This window comes from Lycium barbarum, chromosome 10 (genome assembly GCF_019175385.1).
Source record: "Lycium barbarum isolate Lr01 chromosome 10, ASM1917538v2, whole genome shotgun sequence".
Taxonomy (NCBI): domain Eukaryota; kingdom Viridiplantae; phylum Streptophyta; class Magnoliopsida; order Solanales; family Solanaceae; genus Lycium; species Lycium barbarum.
Window position 1 is genome coordinate 2,902,040 of NC_083346.1, and position 20,927 is coordinate 2,922,966.

General features: G+C 33.0%; 3 protein-coding genes across 3 annotated transcripts; 1 reads left to right on the forward strand and 2 right to left on the reverse strand.

The window, feature by feature from the left end:
• Nucleotides 1-9,225: 9,225 nt before the first annotated feature.
• LOC132613965 (protein SRC2-like) lies at nucleotides 9,226-10,357 on the reverse strand. Its single transcript, XM_060328286.1, has one exon. It carries the CDS (start codon nucleotides 10,252-10,254, stop codon nucleotides 9,478-9,480), a length of 777 nt encoding a protein of 258 aa, XP_060184269.1. The 5' UTR covers nucleotides 10,255-10,357; the 3' UTR covers nucleotides 9,226-9,477.
• Nucleotides 10,358-16,724: 6,367 nt separating this feature from the next.
• Nucleotides 16,725-17,765, reverse strand: LOC132613964 (protein SRC2-like). Its single transcript, XM_060328285.1, has one exon. It carries the CDS (start codon nucleotides 17,540-17,542, stop codon nucleotides 16,760-16,762), a length of 783 nt encoding a protein of 260 aa, XP_060184268.1. The 5' UTR covers nucleotides 17,543-17,765; the 3' UTR covers nucleotides 16,725-16,759.
• A 1,096-nt stretch (nucleotides 17,766-18,861) lies between these two features.
• On the forward strand, nucleotides 18,862-20,106 carry LOC132613963 (protein SRC2-like). The gene has a single exon (XM_060328284.1). The coding sequence runs from the start codon at nucleotides 19,078-19,080 to the stop codon at nucleotides 19,858-19,860; it is 783 nt and encodes a 260-aa protein (XP_060184267.1). The 5' UTR covers nucleotides 18,862-19,077; the 3' UTR covers nucleotides 19,861-20,106.
• The last annotated feature ends 821 nt before the right edge of the window (nucleotides 20,107-20,927 follow it).

The window sequence follows — 20,927 nt, forward strand, 5'->3', positions numbered from 1 at the left end:
ACAATATCTTTTTCATATTTAGTAGTTGCCCCGAGACCTTTTTATTAAAATGAAAGGGTTATATTCATCTTACTGCAACCATTAATGATAGTTGTGTATGGTCCTTGTTTATAAGCACTTTGACTCCACTGTTTTAAATAATTGACATATCAAACCCCACATATATGAAAGCATTTATTATGGTTAGATAGATGCAGACGATATTATTATTCAAATTCAAGTATTAAAATAGCAACTTGTCATATGTTATATATATTGCAATAAATGGAAACTGAATTAAATTCTGTCATTCATCAATAAAGGTTTGAGTTTGAGCCTTGAGTATGATGTTGTCTTTCATTTGTTAGAGTGAGTTTTACCTTAATTTGAAATTTTTAGGAACGAATCCAAATTTTATAGAAGCACCATATAAATAATGAATATCTGATGATCAAAGAGCCACTCACATGGAATATTTGGAGCAAACGAATAGAACCATTTAATTTTATTCTCCAAGCATTATCACCAACTTTAATTAGAATGTAGTCAAAATTTAATTTCTGAATGATATTCAAGAAAAGACTACATGTAACTTAAATATATCAAAGTATTCCACATCTTTGCCAATATCGAAGTAGCTAGGATGCATGGCTTTAATAAAGAGATTTCGGGTTCGCAGCATGAAAAAATGTTAAGACGCATTTTCCTCTTTAGTAAAAATACACACCGCGAATTCAAATCAGTCGAGACAGTAAATTTCGAATAGCGGATGATTAAACCAAAAAAGTTAACAAACCGACATGTTAATCTAACCGTTCGTCAACAAATTCATCCGAATTCAATAATTTGGACGCTGAACATAATTATATGTAAAAACTCAAAAAAATTCAGCAAATATTATTAGAGTCGAACTCATAATTTCAAAGATACTTCGAGTTCAATGCTAAGAACCTTAAAAGTCGAACATATCAAATTAAAATTCTAAATCTGCCACTATCCCGCCATGAACCTATGTACTCTGAACCAACTTCAAATTTGGCCGGCAGGAAACAAATTTCACCACCGGTGCCCGTGAAAAGTACTTTTCCGGTGACTGTGGATTGCTGAAAACTCTTCTCTCTACCACATCATGATGTGAAGTTGAACCACACATATTCATCATCATCCTATATCTAAACAACCCTTTAAAAATCTTGATTTTTTTCTCAATCTTTTTCTCAATATTCTCATGATGATTAGCTTGACTAGTTTCTATGTATTGATCTAGTTGACTTGAGATTCTTTCAATCTCATACTTATCAAGAAGGGAAATGTTATTACTACTACTACTTAATTGTACAATTGGAAAAAAAACCTTAGGTGAAGATGATGATGATGATGATGAATATTGTGACAATTCTGGAACTTCCTTACTAATAACTTGGAACTTGTACCTTGATGATGGTTCTTGAGCCTTTTTATTACTTGAAAGATCAAATTCTTCACACCAATTAGCCCATGCTGCTGCTTTAACCAGAGCTAAATCATCAATACTAGTACTAGCTTTTGATGGTTTTCTTATGAAGGAATATGGAGATGAAGATGACATGTTTTCTTGAAAGAAGAAGAAGAAAGAGTTTTTTTTTCTTGGATTCGGAGTACTAAAAATTTCACACTTTTGTATGTATGAGGAAGCAGTTGGCTGTTTTCAGCTTCTTGTTACTATTATGTATTATTTATATTAGGAGTGTCGTGCAATGATGGTTTAAATATATTTATACAATTAAGTCACTAAGTAAGTAATTACCGATGAATTATTTGTAATTTGGTAAAACTGACAATTAACTAGTTTGCTATCATATGTTAAAATTCACCCGTGATGTAAAATATATAGTTTTTATGTTGGTCTATATAATTTCAATAATAATTATTTACTCTTACCCTATTAAATTAACATAAACCAAATATAACAAGTTATGTATTACTCTATTCTAGGTTATCATATTGGATTTGACATATTATAATGTTAAAAAGATATAAATATCATCTGTGTACAGAATTAAACTCTTAATTAATGTTTACGTAAAGATTTTGTCATGTTAAATGGTTTAGAATAAAACTACATAAGTCTACCTAAAAGTGCACTTGTCGTCCAACGTCTACTTTGACTTTTGAAAGTGAAATAGACAAAATTTTGCAAAAGACTACAAGCATGATGAGACTTGGATTAAAAATTTACGAAATTCCTTATCTATTTGTTAAAGGCGACGACTTTGAATTAATCGAGCCCCAGATACTATATACCGGATGAAAAAACAAAAACTCAACATTTCCGTTACACAAGTGAGAAGCTAGAGCCTTTAGAGGTCATTGTTATGATGTAACATTGATATGTGTATATTAAATTTGAGTGTACCAAAAGAAATATATTAATTTTAGTGGGTCATTTTTGGGGCCCTAGAATGACTTGTTTAGGTGAGAAACTAATGATATGGTCTATGGGGTTCTAGGAAATGGTTATGTATTTTCAGTGGCAACTCTCTTTCAAGAAAATTCTGATATTCTGAAGTCATTAAATTCTCAATGATGACAGATTTTTGGTACATTGACTCACTCTTTATTTTCTTCATTTCAAAAATGAATGGAGGAGTGTTTGGAGCTTGAGAGTTAATACTTTCTAGCTATTTTTCGCACTTTGATTTTTGGTATTCGTATTAGGGTTCAATTAGTTCGAGTTTTTGGCACATAAGATCCTTTAAAATGGGAAAATCGCTCTCTATTAAGATTTTTTTCGACAACCATCACTCGAATCCGAGATTGTTAGTTAAGGCTGAAAAGATCTTATTCATCCACCACAATCCTTGACGGTAATAATTTTTTCCTAATTCTCGATCTCAATACGAGAATTGATACTTATTTTGTTAGAAAATAATATTTATAACTTTTTTTTATTTTATATAATGTTAGCCTGAAATGAATTATCAGTAGGTAAATTGCTCAAGAAATAAATCTTTTTATGTTTATATAATGTCCCACAGTCAAGGTGCCCACGCAAATACTGCACCCCTAAGTTTTAAATACGTTCCATCAAAGATTTGTTTCATTTTTAAATTAAATGGAATAGTGATACCTTTGTTGTCAAGCCAATGATGCATAGTAGAATATATCTGCGGTCAGAAAAATGAACTTAGCAAATATTTTCAAACAATTTGAATTTTAAAATACAATGAAGTTTTGTTTGAATTTTAAAATACAACGAAGTTTTGTATTGTTATGTAGACTCTTCCAATTACGTATCAAATTATTATTTAAATCATTGAGATTGAACATATTTGGTTACTGCTCGTAATGTTATCTTCCTTTGGAAGAATGAGGTCTTTATCAATTGCAATTAAGTAAAAAAAAAAAAAAATGAAGACAAATTGTAAAAGATTGTTACAACGGAAGCTTCGAGCTCATATTGTTTATGGGTTAATGGAAATTGAATTCTACGAGATCGAATTTCTTGTTATTTCTCTATAGCTTAGTTTACAATGGTCAGTTGTTAATCGGTTGGTATTGATTCTGAATTAATAAAGGGATAGTTGATCCGTTCTCTGTTTTATTTCTATTATATTGTTCTGCAAGAATAAAAAATCATCACCAATACCTTAATTAGGTCCGAGATAATCCTTTGTTCCATAGTCCTCGAAAAAAAATATTAAGATGAATATTTCACATTTTACTAATATTTTCATATATGTTTTTGTAATGCTATGAACTCTAGTAAATGCTAAAGTTTCATCCACGGCAGATCTAGGCACTTATCTAGCACTTGCTGCTTTCTATTTGAACATAATTATGATATCTGAAAGTTAATTAAGTGCAAAATTATATAGTAATGGAACAAATTAGGAGCTCCAGGACACATATCACACCAAAATCTTTACCAGTAAAATGGGGATGTTTTAAAAATACTGCAAAGAATGCTATAAGATTTTCTTTAGGAAATAATTAGTAGTATTATAGCTCTGTTTGTTTGTACAATTTTATTTAAATATAGCATTTTACAATCAAATCATAGCACACCAACTTCTGTTTTCTTCTTTCACTGTTTTATTTTTCTTTTCCCTACAAATAAAATAGTGTATATCCATGTCTGCTACTTGTTTTGATCAATCTTTACATTTCATCTCTGGACTGGTTTTCCACTAATCTGAAAAGGGCATTTCATCCGGCTGCTAACTTCTACGCCTTCCTTTTGTCGAGAGTTCAACTTCTACGCGCTTAATTTCATCTTTCAACTCCTTTAAACCAGCCTTCCCAGATTGATCTGCGCTTGAGGTTTTGTTATCGCTTATCAGGTCAACTAGATGCTTCAGGCACAAGAGGTATTCAGCTTTTACTCCAGGAGCATCAGACAATGACTTCTCAGTAACAAACTGCACAAGCAACAAAGAATAAAAGTATTACTAGAATATACTTCGTATATCTTACGTCCACTAGAAGTAAAGAAATACTTGACACGAGATTCCAAAAATAGTTGTACACTAGTAAATCAGAAAGGTGCACGTCCCTTACTAATGTCTTAATTAGATGTAGAGTAACTGGGAATGATATATTCTGTCAATAAGTCATGCATATGGTGGACAGTTTGGAGAGAGGAATGAGAGATGTTTTGAGGATAGATTTAACTCCATACAGAAAGTTAAATGGACTTGTATTAGTATATCCTTTTATTTTTGGTGTAAAGGGGAATAGAGATAGCTGATCTTTTAGGTTATTTGTAATTATCATTGCTCCTTTAGTGGTTCTTCGTGAGGTCTCCAGCATATCCTTAATGTTTGAGGAATACAACATTACCAGTTTCAAAAAAAAATCTCAGACTTCACTTTTCGAGTATTTCAAGATCTTGACTACTTTTTTGTGGGAACCATCTTGAACAGAGTGTTACAATTTTATAATTTCTACATATATGTTCTGTTTTGCTTTTTGGAAAAAGAAAAAAAATAGAACATTATATGCCCAAAATCAACCCATGTCATGGTTTGCACAAATAAGCATTGAGATATATGCTGCCTCAATCACGCGAGATGCTATTGTGACATCTAATTTTCAATTGGAGAGCCTGGCCAGGTCAGAAGTCTTTGTACTTTCCTTTTTCTGTCTTCTAGAGTAATAAAATATATTAGCAGTCTCAGAAACTTGTAAATTTATCCATTTAAAGCACACCGGCTATTACCTTAACAATATAGTAGTCATTCAAAGGAGATCCCGACTTGCCCCAAGGAAGATATACCCAGAGATAGAAACAGAAGTTCCTCAATTACGCTATCCTTAGGACTTTGTATTTGGTGTATTCTAAGCTCTCATGTGGTGCAAGAACCAAGAAGAAAAGGTAATAACAAGTCAAGCCACAAGATCATGATAACAAACTCAAATAAGCACCCATACTTCTAAATAACAATTGGAAACTTGCTGACGATATAAAACTAAACTTGTCAATGTTCTCATACCTCCTTATATGCAGAAAGGCATTCACGAAGAGCACTCTCAGCCTCAGAGTTATAAGGATCCTGTTTCAGTAGAAGGTGCAATCAAAAATCAGTTTCATCATGTTTGAAACATCCCAGATAAACAAAAAGGATTGTCAACGAAAGACAACAAGATAACATCCCACCTTTGATTCTTCAAGCTCCAACTTTGTCATCTCCAACAATGAAAGAGCATTAAGTGATTGCACCTGCAGGCAAATGCACAATAAAGCTAATTTAAGAGAGGAGAATTTTAATTAAAAAGGGCCATAGTGATCAGTCAGTTAAACCACAGTACAAAGGCAGAAAGAGATGAACACATTCTCCAACTTCTGGGAATTTCTGTAGATGCCTGGACATTTACTCAAAAAAGCACAAAACATCAGTCCTCTGTTACAATTCCTTGTTAGAGCAATGCGGTCTTAAGGTCGGCAGGACCTCATGAGTGAGGAGATCTGATTGATATACCCCAAATACAGCAGGAAAACCCAAGTAAAACTATATATTTAGCCCCTCTAGAAATTCAGGATTCAATTCAAGAAAACTTCTAAAGCTATTAAGTAAACAAATTATACTTGGTTGAGCTGATTAGTCTTTTTGCAATCACTTCATTTTCCATGATATATAGTGAAACTCCAAATCTCAAATCCCCTACCCAGGAGCCGAGCAATGGCCCCCGCTTTCTCCCTTGGTGACTTTTCACCTCAACCTAATGATTGGAGGTGAAAAGTCTTTACCACTAGGCTATCCCTCCCTTATCACTCTTTTTGCAAATAGTGGAGGCAAGATACTACTGAAATCAACACCAGTAATAGAAATACCAGACAATGAAGAAAACCTACATCATGTACATATCAGATAGAATAATACCAAATAAGTCCGTTCTATTTAAAAGAACACCAAAATAGTTGAAAAAGGTCTCTTCTATATCCTCTTTTAGAGAGGGTAACAAGCTTGAATATGAAACTTTCATTTACACGTGAAACGAAGGAAGGGTACATATTATACTGAACATTCCATACCAAACCGAATAACTAAAAGTTCTTAGCAGCACACCCAGGTCACTAACTCAAAAGACAGCAAAATTTGGATACATCCAGAGCAACCTTTATTTGCCCATTCAAATAGGTTGTGGGACCCTTTTTTGTCAAATTGTTCTTATGCTTTTAATGCTTCATTCAGTTAAAGTCCCGAGTTCTTTCTCGAATGCCCAATCCAGCGAACAAATAACTGTAGTGACAAAGAACTGTCGTCCAGCAGTCAAAGAGGTTCTCTTACGTCCTGGAGGTTTAGGGTTTGAAACGCTACTGACACATGTTGTTCGCGTTAGAGACTTAGAAACCCTAAATAATTGAATATTAGATTGAGACGGGTTGGGTCGTGCGACACCGATACTGGGGATTCATATAGCCAACCTAACAAGCTTGAGTTAAAGGCGTAATTGTTGTATTGGATTAAACGAAAATGTCAATCTAAATGTGTGTCAATGAATAGGACACTGATGCGTGTTTTTCCCATTTATGGGAAAGAAACTCTAAATGATTTTGGTGCATATTTGTTCAATTTTAACATCTTAAACAAATATTGGTTGAATTGCTTAAATAACGCAGAAGTTAGCAGAGGACTTAACTGGCTATTTCACTTCACAAAAAATAAATGATGGGAACTGGCCGGCATCACCAGTGCTGATTGCCTGCTCATTACTGTTGTCAGAGATGCTCCATAAGACTGTTCATTTCCTTTCTCCTTCGTGGAAGGCACCAGGTTTTTCCGAGCCACACTACAATCAACAATTATGAAAAACAATAGACTATACTATCAACTATTATGAAAAACAACAGACTAAGGAAAGGTGTCATGGCGTGACCAATATTGATAATGTACAAGCTTGTGGGACCATTCTGCAAAGGAATGCTTATAGTGCCTCCTTATGAAAAGGGTTTTTGAAAAAAAAAAAAAACATTGGAGAAAAATGTGTTGGGATGGTTGCAAATCTTCTTTTGGAGATCTAAGTGTGTATAACTAGTCAATTACGCTTGGGATTAAGGTGTAGTACGCTCATATGATGCAATCAAAAGAACAGGTACTGCTCCATTTCTTATAAAATTTAAGCATAATATATCTTGAATCTCAAAAACAGAATAGCAAATCTTAAAGAACACTAACAAAGCAAGGGATGTTTCAAAATGGAACTTTGACAAAAACAATTAATTACTCAAGAGATGATATTAACATCAAAATTATGTAACAGACAGCTTCTTAAAAGATCTTTTGCCATATCAAGTTCAGCCCTTGTTTGATAAACATTACTCTTGTGGAGCTTGTTGCAGTCGAGCATTTTACTCCAGCAATATGTAGCAAATTGGCAGCAATCTATCAAAAAAGAAGGAAATAAGGGAAATTACATAGAATTCAAATTAGTAAATCAACAGATAATATAATCGTCTTTACTTGCTTGTACAATCTTTGTGGATTTAAGGGAAAAACCTGAATGTGGTCTTCAGGGAGTAAAGCTGGTCGGGCATCAAGACACCTGCTCCAATAATTATATCATGCCATGCTTGATCAGAATTAGGACTGGCAAAATGGCTTAAAAAACAAAGGCTTAAGTCATCATAGACCACCCTTGAACTTGTCCGTGAAATCCATTTAGACCCTCCAACTGACACTCCTATCAGTTGAACCCTCCAAGACCACTTGTACTATGCCACTTGGACACAAAATTAATATACAGCCAAACATCAAAAGTGTGTGCATTCACATGCCAAAACAACCAATAAAACGGAGACACGTGGATTTTAACTAAATAAAATAAAAATGACCAAAAATAAATAAATTTGGTCTCTTTCTTCCGCAAACAGCACCCCCCCCCCCCCCCCCCCCCGCTCACTATTCACTTTCCCCGTTGAGCAACTTCACTGGAGCAACCATTAAACAAGCACAATGCTCACCCCTCTCCCTCCTTTCTCCGCTAACACTGAACTCTCGAAATTTCCAAAGAGAAACCCTGTCGTGTTGATGCTTCTCCGGTATTTTTCCAGAGAAAGCATTAAATAAAAAGAAAATCACATTTTTGGAGTTGTCCATTACAGATCTTCTAACAAGTCCATTTCGTTGATTTCTCAGTTCTAATCCATTGTTGTTCTTGTTATATTCTGTTTTTAAGGTAAAAGAGAGACTAGATCTGGTCGTGGGCGTGCTCTCCTCGTTGCGGAGATGGTAATGATCTGGGGAGATAGTGGTGGCAATGGCGGTTTCGCTATAGTTTCTCGCCAGAATCTTGCTCGTCTACATTTTAATGAAAATTATTGTATCATTACTACTATGAAGAAAAGTGAATTGGGCTCACTTTCTCGTCATCCGTCCCAATTTATCCAGTGGGTTATATGCAAGTAGTTTACGTATAAGGGGTGTTCATTTATTTAGTCTTCAAGGGCTATGCCTATGCCTAATTCTTAGATCAATATGTCCAATAAACTAAATATACACTTGCACCATTGCCTGAGATGGAGACTCGTGGAGTAAATCAGATTCTGTTGGCATGTTGTTTTGGAAACATCAAAGTGAGAGAGAGGGGTAACCCGATGCACAAAGCATCCTGCTGTTAGCAGGGTTCGAGAAGGGCCGTGTTAGCAGACTGCTTCCATGGCAACCTATATGTCACACGGAAACATCAAAGCGCAATTCAATAAATCAAAACAGCAACCTGATAGTTGTAAGGTCAAACTCTTGTATGAAAAATCGTTCCACGAGAATTAAATTAAATTAAAATAAAACAAGGAGGCTTAGGAAGTAAAAGCATATTGAAGTTAGAACATCCAAGCAAGAAGTAATCAGCACCTCTGCAATACCAAGATCTGAACATAAAAAAATCTCCAAAATCTACCGAAGTTCCCAAGCTTATTATATCTCAAAAGATTAAAAAACATAGAAAATTTACGAACTTCGAAAATTAATCTAAAAATCAAAGCCACCACCCATCTCATCCATAGCATCCTCGTACCCATCACCATGAGCATATCTCTCCAACATCCAAAACCATATCACCGATCAACAAACCGTTAAGCAAACCCATTCCTCCAAAATTGTTATTCCTCTTAGGCGGTTGCACTGGTGGATATCCAGGCTGTACGGGTGGATACCCGTACCCTGGTTGTTGTGGCGGATATCCATAACCCGGTGCACCAGCTTGCGGTGGGTATCCAGCTGGTGGATACCCAGCTTGATGAGCTGGAGGATATCCGTATCCTGGATTTTGCTCATTATAAGCCACTCCAGGATATGAATTACCATGCATTGGTGCAGGATAAGCTGTGACAGGCTCATGATATACATCTCTTTCTTGCTCAGGTGCTGTAAATTTTTCTCCAAACTTGTAAGAGAATTTTAAAGTACCCTTTGGTTTTCCGCTTTCTATTATAACTGGATACTCAACGAACCTCTCAGTTGTGCCATCAGAAGTGGACTGATTAAACAGGTCATTAATAGGAACAGAGACTTTACCACTTTCTCTGTCACCTAAAGTGCGTTCAGATTTGAGACGAATGATTAGGTAAAGCCCTGGTTTTGTAAGGGAAGACTCATCAAGAGTGAATTTCATTGAGTGATTCCACTTGGGGTTTGTGCCACTGTTCTTGTCGATGAAGGTTTTTTGCTTATGGGCGGCTATGGTACAGTAGCTGGGGATGAAGACTTCTGCATAAACATCCATTTTTGAGAAAGTGTTGACATTCTTGATGTTCTCCGCGGAAATGATTTTGATGTCTAATGGACGTAATTCCATTGTGATGATTGAGGTAGTTGTTATGGAATGAAAAAAAAAAAAAAAACTGGAGAGAAAATTGAAGAAAGAATAAACTATAGCTATTTGTATTTATTCTTGTATTGAAAAAATAAAATATTATATCATCTATTTATAGAGATTAAAGAGAATAAAATAAAAAGGAAATATATTATTTTCATACTAACTAGAAGGACACTAAATATTATAGCATCTAGATTTAGAAGGAAACTAATATTCTGGAATATTCCTAACAAAAAAGGAAGTAATATATATTATATTTATAGCACGAAAGCCTTAGAAATATTGATTGAACTTTTTATCCTTCATTAAAATACTCTACAGACAAAATTGTCATGTACTATTTAGCTCAAATTATTATTTAATTATATTTGTAATATTTCACCAATAAAATTCCTTTATGGAATTGATTTCACGTCAAAGTCCATATGGACCACGCAACAGTTACCATAAATGGAAACGGATTCTATTATATTCTATAAATTTCCTTTCAAAATAATCCTTTGAAATTTACCTAATTTAAATCATTAGACAAAAAAGGGAAAACGACAACACCGATTAATCAGCAACTAATTAAACCACAAAATCTTTGCCACGGTAATTTGTTCTCCCCTATATTCTTTCATTACTAATATTTAGGTTTAGGATTCTTATGACACGTTTTCCTTATTTAGATTTAGGATTCTTTTGGGTTTATAGGATTCTCTTGTACCAATTAATATTAATTACTTATATTATGTCGTTTCTTTATATAGGTTTATAATTTTCTTTAGGGTTTATGACCCTTTTACCAGAACTGGATAGTAGGCTATAAAGGAAAAATTATAAATTTAGGATTCAATAATCGATATAACAATGACGGGGTAAACATGTTTATGATCATTTTATGTAAATTTTCTAAATCTTTAATTTGTTCTTGAAATTATGTGATAATAAACGTTTAATGTATCTTGATGATAATTGCAAATTGAAAGCTTGTTTGTTGTGATTTACAATGTCTCATATATATTATCAAACTAGTAAATTTACCCGCGCTTCGCGCGGTCAATAAACTTCTTTTAATACATGTAGACGAAAAATTGAAAGTAACAAATATATGCAAGATATACATATGAAAGATCTTTTAGAAAAATTAATATATAAGAGAAAAGATACAAAACGGGAAAAAACCTTCAGTAGAAGCATCTCATATGTGTTTTATAAGTTTATAATAGAGTTCTCAAGAAATAGTCCTCCACTCATATAGGAATAACTTTTCATATATATGCATATAAAAGTTAGTTCTATGATCAATATTGCTTAAATTATGTAGGAGTATATATTATTCTTATAAATTTGATCGATATAGAAATAAATTTGCTAGTATATGCATGTTAAAGTTAATGACTTAATTCTATCATACATACCCATTTTTTCTAGTTAGCCGCAGCACTTTCCATATAAGCAGTTTCACACAAAGAGTGGAACGAAAACAAACCTATGCTTAAAAACATATGATTATAAATTTTTCATAAGCAAATTCTATTTAGAAAAAAAAACAATATCTTTGAGTAAAAGAAATCAAATTGTTGGTAATTCAACATTTTAAATGCATGATTAATATTGTGTTACCGTGTTGAGTTGGACCTTGATTAATCGGAGCGTCAATGCAAGTATCGGACACCGCGCGAGAAGCCAGAAAAACAATAATGTTGTATTACTGCAAATAGTGAAAGAAGTCTGTAAAACGCGGGTTTGTGTAGGTTGGATTATCAAATGAAGTGCAAAATGGCTTACCTAAAACAATAAAAATCAATGCTCGTACATGTATTGTTTTAAAACCAAATAAATTGGTTCCGGAAACCAACTTCGAGTGGCTCTAAATAACAAATATATTATAAGGTTGTCTTGTTTGACAATATGGGTGTTCGAACTATCAATCCCGACTACTTTAACTTCTATAGGTAGTCAATCTTAAAAGGATACGTATATATGTGAGGTGATCGTTCTTTTGGAAGAACTCCAAATTTGTCCTTGCATTTAAGTTAGACACTCTGTTTCTGCCATAATTGGTGCTATGATTTCCGTTGCCCGCCTCGTTCTTTTCACAAAACTTGTTACCGTCTCCAGTGTCGTCGGTGTATCCGTGTTTAATTTGATGGCTTCTCCGAAATTAAAGAGCACATGCCATATCAAATGAAACTTGTTTAATTCAATGCGTGAGCAACGAAACAACTAATAAACAAAATACTGAGTAGTACAATTAACATAAAATGAGGTGGAAAAAATATATGTTGAAGAGGAAAAGAGAATTTGCTGGCCAGTGGGAGGGAGAGGTAAAGGAGAAGGACGGAAAGTGAAGAAAAATAGTTTTAGTTGGAAAAGGGAAAGAGGAATAGTAATTAACAAAGGGAGGTTTTAAAACTACCAATTTAAAAGGCGTGTCCTTTTAATTTTCTTTAGCAAATTAAATGGCAAAAAAGGAGTACAGAGGCAAAAATAAAATAGGAAAAAAGATAAATATGATTTCTGATTTTTTAGAGCGCCACGTAGGCGAGCCTATTGCCTGCTTTTATATATGTATAAGATTAAAATTGAATTATTTAAAAAATTTATACAGATTATTTGGATCGTTGAATTTCCTCACAGAAAATCCGTTGATTTTTTTCAATTAAATGCATGTTGCTATTTGGCCCTGAATTTTATGATACATAGTTATTATAAATTTTTGACACGAAGTCTTGATAGTATGACAATTTTCCACATTATTGATTATTTGAGGTAAATTTTCTAACCTTTAGTTTGTTCTTGAAGTTACATGAAAATTCCAATAATATTGAAGTCGCATATTACGTCAATAATTACATTGATTTTTTCAAATAAATGTATGTTGCAACTATCTGGTCGTGAATTCTTATTTTACATAGTTATTCTTAATTTTTGACATGAACTTTTGATAGTAAGACGATTTTTCATATTATTTCGACATGAACTCTTGATAGTATGACGATTGACAAGGGTAAACATGCTTGTGATCATCCGAGATAAACTTTCTAACCTTTATTTTATTCTTTAGCCATGAATAGTTTAAGCCAATTTTCCACATCATTTTGACATGAACTCTTGATAGTATGACGATTGACGGGGTAAATATGCTTGTGATCATCTGAGGTAAGCCTTCTAATCTTTAGTTTGTTCTTGAATTAATGTGATAATAAAAGTCCAGTGTATTCTTGATGATAATTGCAAATTGAAAGATTGTCCTTTGTGATCTTTATTATAATGCTCATATATATTATCAATTTAGGGTTGACTTATTTTAAAATATTGTGTGTATCATTGGATCCCTCATGAAAAATTGCAATAGTTTTGAAGTCGCATATTACGTCAATAATTATATTGATTTTGTCAATTAAATTATTTCATTAATAAACACAGCTTACACGTGCAATGCACCATATAATATATTAAAAGTACAAAACACCTTAACATAAAAAATAAAAATAAAAAAAAAAACAGTTATATTGTCCTTGAAAATTTTCAAACTTTTGGTAGGATCGTGAATTATACTTTTCAAACTTTTGGAAGGCTTAACAAATTGATCCATTGGTGGCTATATATAACCTTCCAAATTAGATTGCACAAAAAAAAAAAAAAAAAAAATATTGCCATCCTTGGTTGTCGAGTCCTCTGTATTTCCAGTAAGGACACTTGATAATCTTGAGATCGGAAGTATAACTATTGAATCACTATGTTTGCATAAGTTTGTCACATATTTTTTACTTTCTTCGGGGTTTTTTTTCAAGCAATAATTATACGCAAATTTCAAGTAGTGAATATTCAGTTCGTAGATTATGTTACTTCAAATTAATACAAGTTTATTGTAGATACACCTATTGAGTCGAAAGTGCTAATATGATTCGAATTATGGTTTTCATAGCATTCTGATTATGTGTTCGTCTGAAACTTTTAGATTATTAGTTACCCGCTTATATGTTAAGGGCCATGAGTTCTGGCCGAAATGAAAATCCGAAGTATTAACTTATGAAATTAAATTAACTAATGTAACATAAAAGTTGAATATATTGACTAATGATCGATTGGCCGTCTTTTTCTTCATTGAGTTAGCTATCTTGCATTTTTATTTAATAACTTAATATATTTTAATATAATATGTATATGATTCTTTAATAAATTTTTACTCATTGAGAGAGTGGCGGATTCACATGCAAAAAATTACAGTGTATATATAGGGTAAATTTTTTGTGTTTATGTGCATATATTAACTTTTGAACACGCTGAATAAATTATATTTAGCTTTTTTTTTTCCGAACACTCATAATGAAAATCCTGGATCCGCCACCGATTGAGAGAGGGGGCGTAAAAACTAGTATATATAATAAAACTAAGCATAGACAATCTTATGTGACACCTCTCATTAGTCAGGTAGAATTTTTGGCAAAATTGCGGATAATTAAGTGCACTTAAACATTTTACTTGATAATCTAACTTTGGTATATGAATAGTATTCTCAATTTGATCGGATTAATTTGTTGATTGTACGTCTTATTAGCAGGTTGATTTCTCATCACTCAACTAATAGTCTTTATCTCATAAAGTCACCCTTCTTTTTTATTTCAATGTTTTTTTTTACAAAGAAAATAACTTTCTGAAAAAGAATTATTAGTTGAGTGACCATGGGAGAAATCAACTCTTTCGTTAAGTGATTTTTTATTAAAGTAGATTGGTTCCATGGTTATTTGGGCATTTTTATTTCGTAGTTCGATACTCCATTAATTATCATACTATCTAACTTTTCTCGACCTTGGTAGCCAGATCCAAAAGGAAAGGAGTTCCTTTTTTACTGATTATTTATCTATTAGTTTTACTTTATTCAATTGTTATTCATTTTATTGAGATATAATCATTTTTTGCCTTAGTCTTATTTAATTGATATGAAATAATGGTAGCTTAATTCTTCATGCTTGCTCGGTATTAGATTTCGTGTTTCTCTGTATTGCTTTTCCTTTTTACTTCAAATTTTGGGAGAGTACGAGTTTAAGCTTCTTCTTTTTTTCTTTTTTCTTTTCATTTGACTATCATATTGTTTTGAGAGTTGATAATTTTCGTACAATTGATGGAGTAATTTGAATCCTTTTTGTCATATACCTTAACTGCTCCTACATGCGTTAGGGAGGAAACATAAACTTGGTGCCGTTAATAGAGTAATCCATGTCTTTAAAAAAAAAATTATGTTTCCACTATTCTATTGGGTAAGTTTATGGCAATTTCTTTTGAATTTTTGCAAAACCAAACGAAATTCAACTTCTGCAAAATTTGGATATCCGAACAAAATTGTGATTTTGCAAAAGAAGAGACGTATCTTTTAGGCTGAATTTGATTCTATATATTGTTTAAGAGGCAAAAGATATCATAATACATTCGGTTAAGATAGTTATTCTTAACAGATATAGGATTTTGACAAAGCTAGAATTTTGATAGCTCCTCCAATATTTATTTCAAAAGTTTTTTGAATAGACATTCTAAAAGCTACTTTTACTAGAAGTATTTCCAGTTGTAATAGTAATATGGTGGGAAGACAAACTCGCAAGGACCTACCTTTCCCCCCAACAATACTTTTATTAGGGCTCCGAGACACATTTGAATTTGTGCCGCGTAAAATTTATTAACGGGAAAGCGCTCTCTAACAATATCTTTTTCATATTTAGTAGTTGCCCCGAGACCTTTTTATTAAAATGAAAGGGTTATATTCATCTTACTGCAACCATTAATGATAGTTGTGTATGGTCCTTGTTTATAAGCACTTTGACTCCATTGTTTTAAATAATTGACATATCAAACCCCACATATATGAAAGCATTTATTATGGTTAGATAGATGCAGACGATATTATTATTCAAATTCAAGTATTAAAATAGCAACTTGTCATATGTTATATATATTGCAATAAATGGAAACTGAATTAAATTCTGTCATTCATCAATAAAGGTTTGAGTTTGAGCCTTGAGTATGATGTTGTCTTTCATTTGTTAGAGTGAGTTTTATCTCAATGTGAAATTTTTCGGAACGAATCCAAATTTTATAGAAGCACCATATAAATAATGAATATCTGATGATCAAAGAGCCACTCATACAAGTTGCAACAGATCCATGGAATATTTGGAGCAAACGAATAGAACCATTTAATTTTATTCTCCAAGCATTATCACCAACTTTAATTAGAATGTAGTCAAAATTTAATTTCTGAATGATATTCAAGAAAAGACTACATGTAACTTAAATATATCAAAGTATTCCACATCTTTGCCAATATCGAAGTAGCTAGGATGCACGGCTTTAATAAAGAGATTTCAGGTTCGCAGCATGAAAAAATGTTAAGACGCATTTTCCTCTTTAGTAAAAATACACACCGCAAATTCAAATCAGTCGAGAATTAATCTAAAAATCAAAGCCACCACCCATCTCATCCGTAGCATCCTCGTACCCATCACCATGAGCATATCTCTCCAACATCCAAAACCATATCACCGATCAACAAACCGTTAAGCAAACCCATTCCTCCAAAATTGTTATTCCTCTTAGGCGGTTGCACTGGTGGATATCCGTACGCAGGCTGTACGGGTGGATACCCGTACCCTGGTTGTTGTGGCGGATATCCATAACCCGGTGCACCAGCTTGCGGTGGGTATCCGGCTGGTGGATACCCAGCTTGATGAGCTGGAGGATATCCGTATCCTGGATTTTGCTCATTATAAGCCACTCCAGGATATGAATTACCATGCATTGGTGCAGGATAAGCTGTGACAGGCTCATGATATACATCTCTTTCTTGCTCAGGTGCTGTAAATTTTTCTCCAAACTTGTAAGAGAATTTTAAAGTACCCTTTGGTTTTCCGCTTTCTGTTATAACTGGATACTCAACGAACCTCTCAGTTGTGCCATCAGAAGTGGACTGATTAAACAGGTCATTAACAGGAACAGAGACTTCACCAATTTCTTTGTCACCTAAAGTGCGTTCAGATTTGAGACGAATGATTAGGTAAAGCCCTGGTTTTGTAAGGGAAGATTCATCAAGAGTGAATTTCATTGAGTGATTCCACTTGGGGTTTGTGCCACTGTTCTTGTCGATGAAGGTTTTTTGCTTATGGGTGGCTATGGTATAGTAGCTGGGGATGGAGACTTCTGCATAAACATCCATTTTTGAGAAAGTGTTGACATTCTTGATGTTCTCCGCGGAGATGATTTTGATGTCTAATGGACGTAATTCCATTGTGATGATTGAGGTAATTGTTATGGAATGAAAAAAAAAAATACTGGAGAGAAAATTGAAGAAAGAATGAACTATAGCTATTTGTATTGATTCTTGTATTGAAAAAATAAAATATTATATCATCTATTTATAGAGATTAAAGAGAATAAAATAAAAAGGAAATATATTATTTTCATACTAACTAGAAGGACACTAAATATTATAGCACCTAGATTTAGAAGGAAACTAATATTCTGGAATATTCCTAGCAAAAAAGGAAGCAAATATATATTATATTTATAGTACGAAGGCCTTAAAAATGTTGATTGAACTTTTTGTCCTTCATTAAAAGACTCTAATATAAACAAAATTGTCATGTACTATTTAGCTCAAATTATTATTTAATTATATTTGTAATATTTCACCAATAAAATTCCTTCATGGAATTGATTTCACGTCTAAGTCCATATGGACCACGCAACAGTTACCATAAATGGAAACGGATTCTATTATATTTTATAAATTTCCTTTCAAAATAATCCCTTGAAATTTACCTAATTTAAATCATTAGACAAAAAAGGGAAAACGACAACACCGATTAATCAGCAACTAATTAAACCACAAAATCTTTGCCACGGTAATTTGTTCTCCCCTATATTCTTTCATTACTAATATTCAGGTTTAGGATTCTTATGACACGTTTTCCTTATTTAGATTTAGGATTCTCTTATACCAATTAATATTAATTACTTATATGATGTCGTTTCTTTATATATGTTTATAATTTTCTTTAGGGTTTATGACCCTTTTACCAGAACGGGATAGTAGGCTATAAAGGAAAAATTATAAATTTAGGATTCAACAATCGATATAACATTGACGGGGTAAACATGTTAATGATCATTTTATGTAAATTCTCTAAACCTTTAATTTGTTCTTGAAATTATGCTATTTTGTGGTTTAATTAGTTGCTGATTAATCGGTGTTGTCGTTTTCCCTTTTTTGTCTAATGATTTAAATTAGGTAAATTTCAAGGGATTATTTTGAAAGGAAATTTATAAAATATAATAGAATCCGTTTCCATTTATGGTAACTGTTGCGTGGTCCATATGGACTTAGACGTGAAATCAATTCCATGAAGGAATTTTATTGGTGAAATATTACAAATATAATTAAATAATAATTTGAGCTAAATAGTACATGACAATTTTGTTTATATTAGAGTCTTTTAATGAAGGACAAAAAGTTCAATCAACATTTTTAAGGCCTTCGTACTATAAATATAATATATATTTGCTTCCTTTTTTGCTAGGAATATTCCAGAATATTAGTTTCCTTCTAAATCTAGGTGCTATAATATTTAGTGTCCTTCTAGTTAGTATGAAAATAATATATTTCCTTTTTATTTTATTCTCTTTAATCTCTATAAATAGATGATATAATATTTTATTTTTTCAATACAAGAATCAATACAAATAGCTATAGTTCATTCTTTCTTCAATTTTCTCTCCAGTATTTTTTTTTTTCATTCCATAACAATTACCTCAATCATCACAATGGAATTACGTCCATTAGACATCAAAATCATCTCCGCGGAGAACATCAAGAATGTCAACACTTTCTCAAAAATGGATGTTTATGCAGAAGTCTCCATCCCCAGCTACTATACCATAGCCACCCATAAGCAAAAAACCTTCATCGACAAGAACAGTGGCACAAACCCCAAGTGGAATCACTCAATGAAATTCACTCTTGATGAATCTTCCCTTACAAAACCAGGGCTTTACCTAATCATTCGTCTCAAATCTAAACGCACTTTAGGTGACAAAGAAATTGGTGAAGTCTCTGTTCCTGTTAATGACCTGTTTAATCAGTCCACTTCTGATGGCACAACTGAGAGGTTCGTTGAGTATCCAGTTATAACAGAAAGCGGAAAACCAAAGGGTACTTTAAAATTCTCTTACAAGTTTGGAGAAAAATTTACAGCACCTGAGCAAGAAAGAGATGTATATCATGAGCCTGTCACAGCTTATCCTGCACCAATGCATGGTAATTCATATCCTGGAGTGGCTTATAATGAGCAAAATCCAGGATACGGATATCCTCCAGCTCATCAAGCTGGGTATCCACCAGCCGGATACCCACCGCAAGCTGGTGCACCGGGTTATGGATATCCGCCACAACAACCAGGGTACGGGTATCCACCCGTACAGCCTGCGTACGGATATCCACCAGTGCAACCGCCTAAGAGGAATAACAATTTTGGAGGAATGGGTTTGCTTAACGGTTTGTTGATCGGTGATATGGTTTTGGATGTTGGAGAGATATGCTCATGGTGATGGGTACGAGGATGCTATGGATGAGATGGGTGGTGGCTTTGATTTTTAGATTAATTTTCGAAGTGTATTGGCCTGAAATGAATTATCAGTAGGTAAATTACTCAAGAAATAAATCTTTTTATGTTTATATAATGTCCCACAGTCAAGGTGCCCACGCAAATACTGCACCCCTAAGTTTTAAATACGTTCCATCCAAGATTTGTTTCATTTTTAAATTAAATGGAATAGTGATACCTTTGTCGTCAAGCCAATGATGCATAGTACAATATATCTGCGGTCAGAAAAATGAACTTAGCAAATATTTTCAAACAACTTGAATTTTAAAATACAATGAAGTTTTGTTTAAATTTTAAAATACAATGAAGTTTTGTATTGTTATGTAGACTCTTCTAATTACGTATCAAATTATTATTTAAATCATTGAGATTGAACATATTTGGTTACTGCTCGTAATGTTATCTTCCTTTGGAAGAATGAGGTCTTTATCAATTGCAATTAAGTTAAAAAAAAATGAAGACAGATTGTAAAAGATTGTTACAACGGAAGCTTCGAGCTCATATTGTTTTATGGGTTAATGGAAATTGAATTCTACGAGATCAAATTTCTTGTTATTTCTCTATAGCTTAGTTTACAATGATCGGTTGTTAATCGGTTGGTATTGATTCTGAATTAATAAAGGGATAGTTGATCCATTCTCTGTTTTATTTCTATTATATTGTTCGGCAAGATTAAAAAATCACCACCAATACCTTAATTAGGTCCGAGATAATCCTTTGTTCCATAGTCGTCGAAAAAAAAAATTAAGATGAATATTTCACATTTTACTAATATTTTCATATATGTTTTTGTAATGCTATGAACTCTAGTAAATGCTAAAGTTTCATCCACGGCAGATCCAGGCACTTATCTAGCACTTGTTGCTTTCTATTTGAACATAATTATGATATCTGAAAGTTAATTAAGTGCAAAATTATATAGTAATGGAACAAATTAGGAGCTCCAGGACACATATCACACCAAAATCTTTACCAGTAAAATGGGGATGTTTTAAAAATACTGCAAAGAAA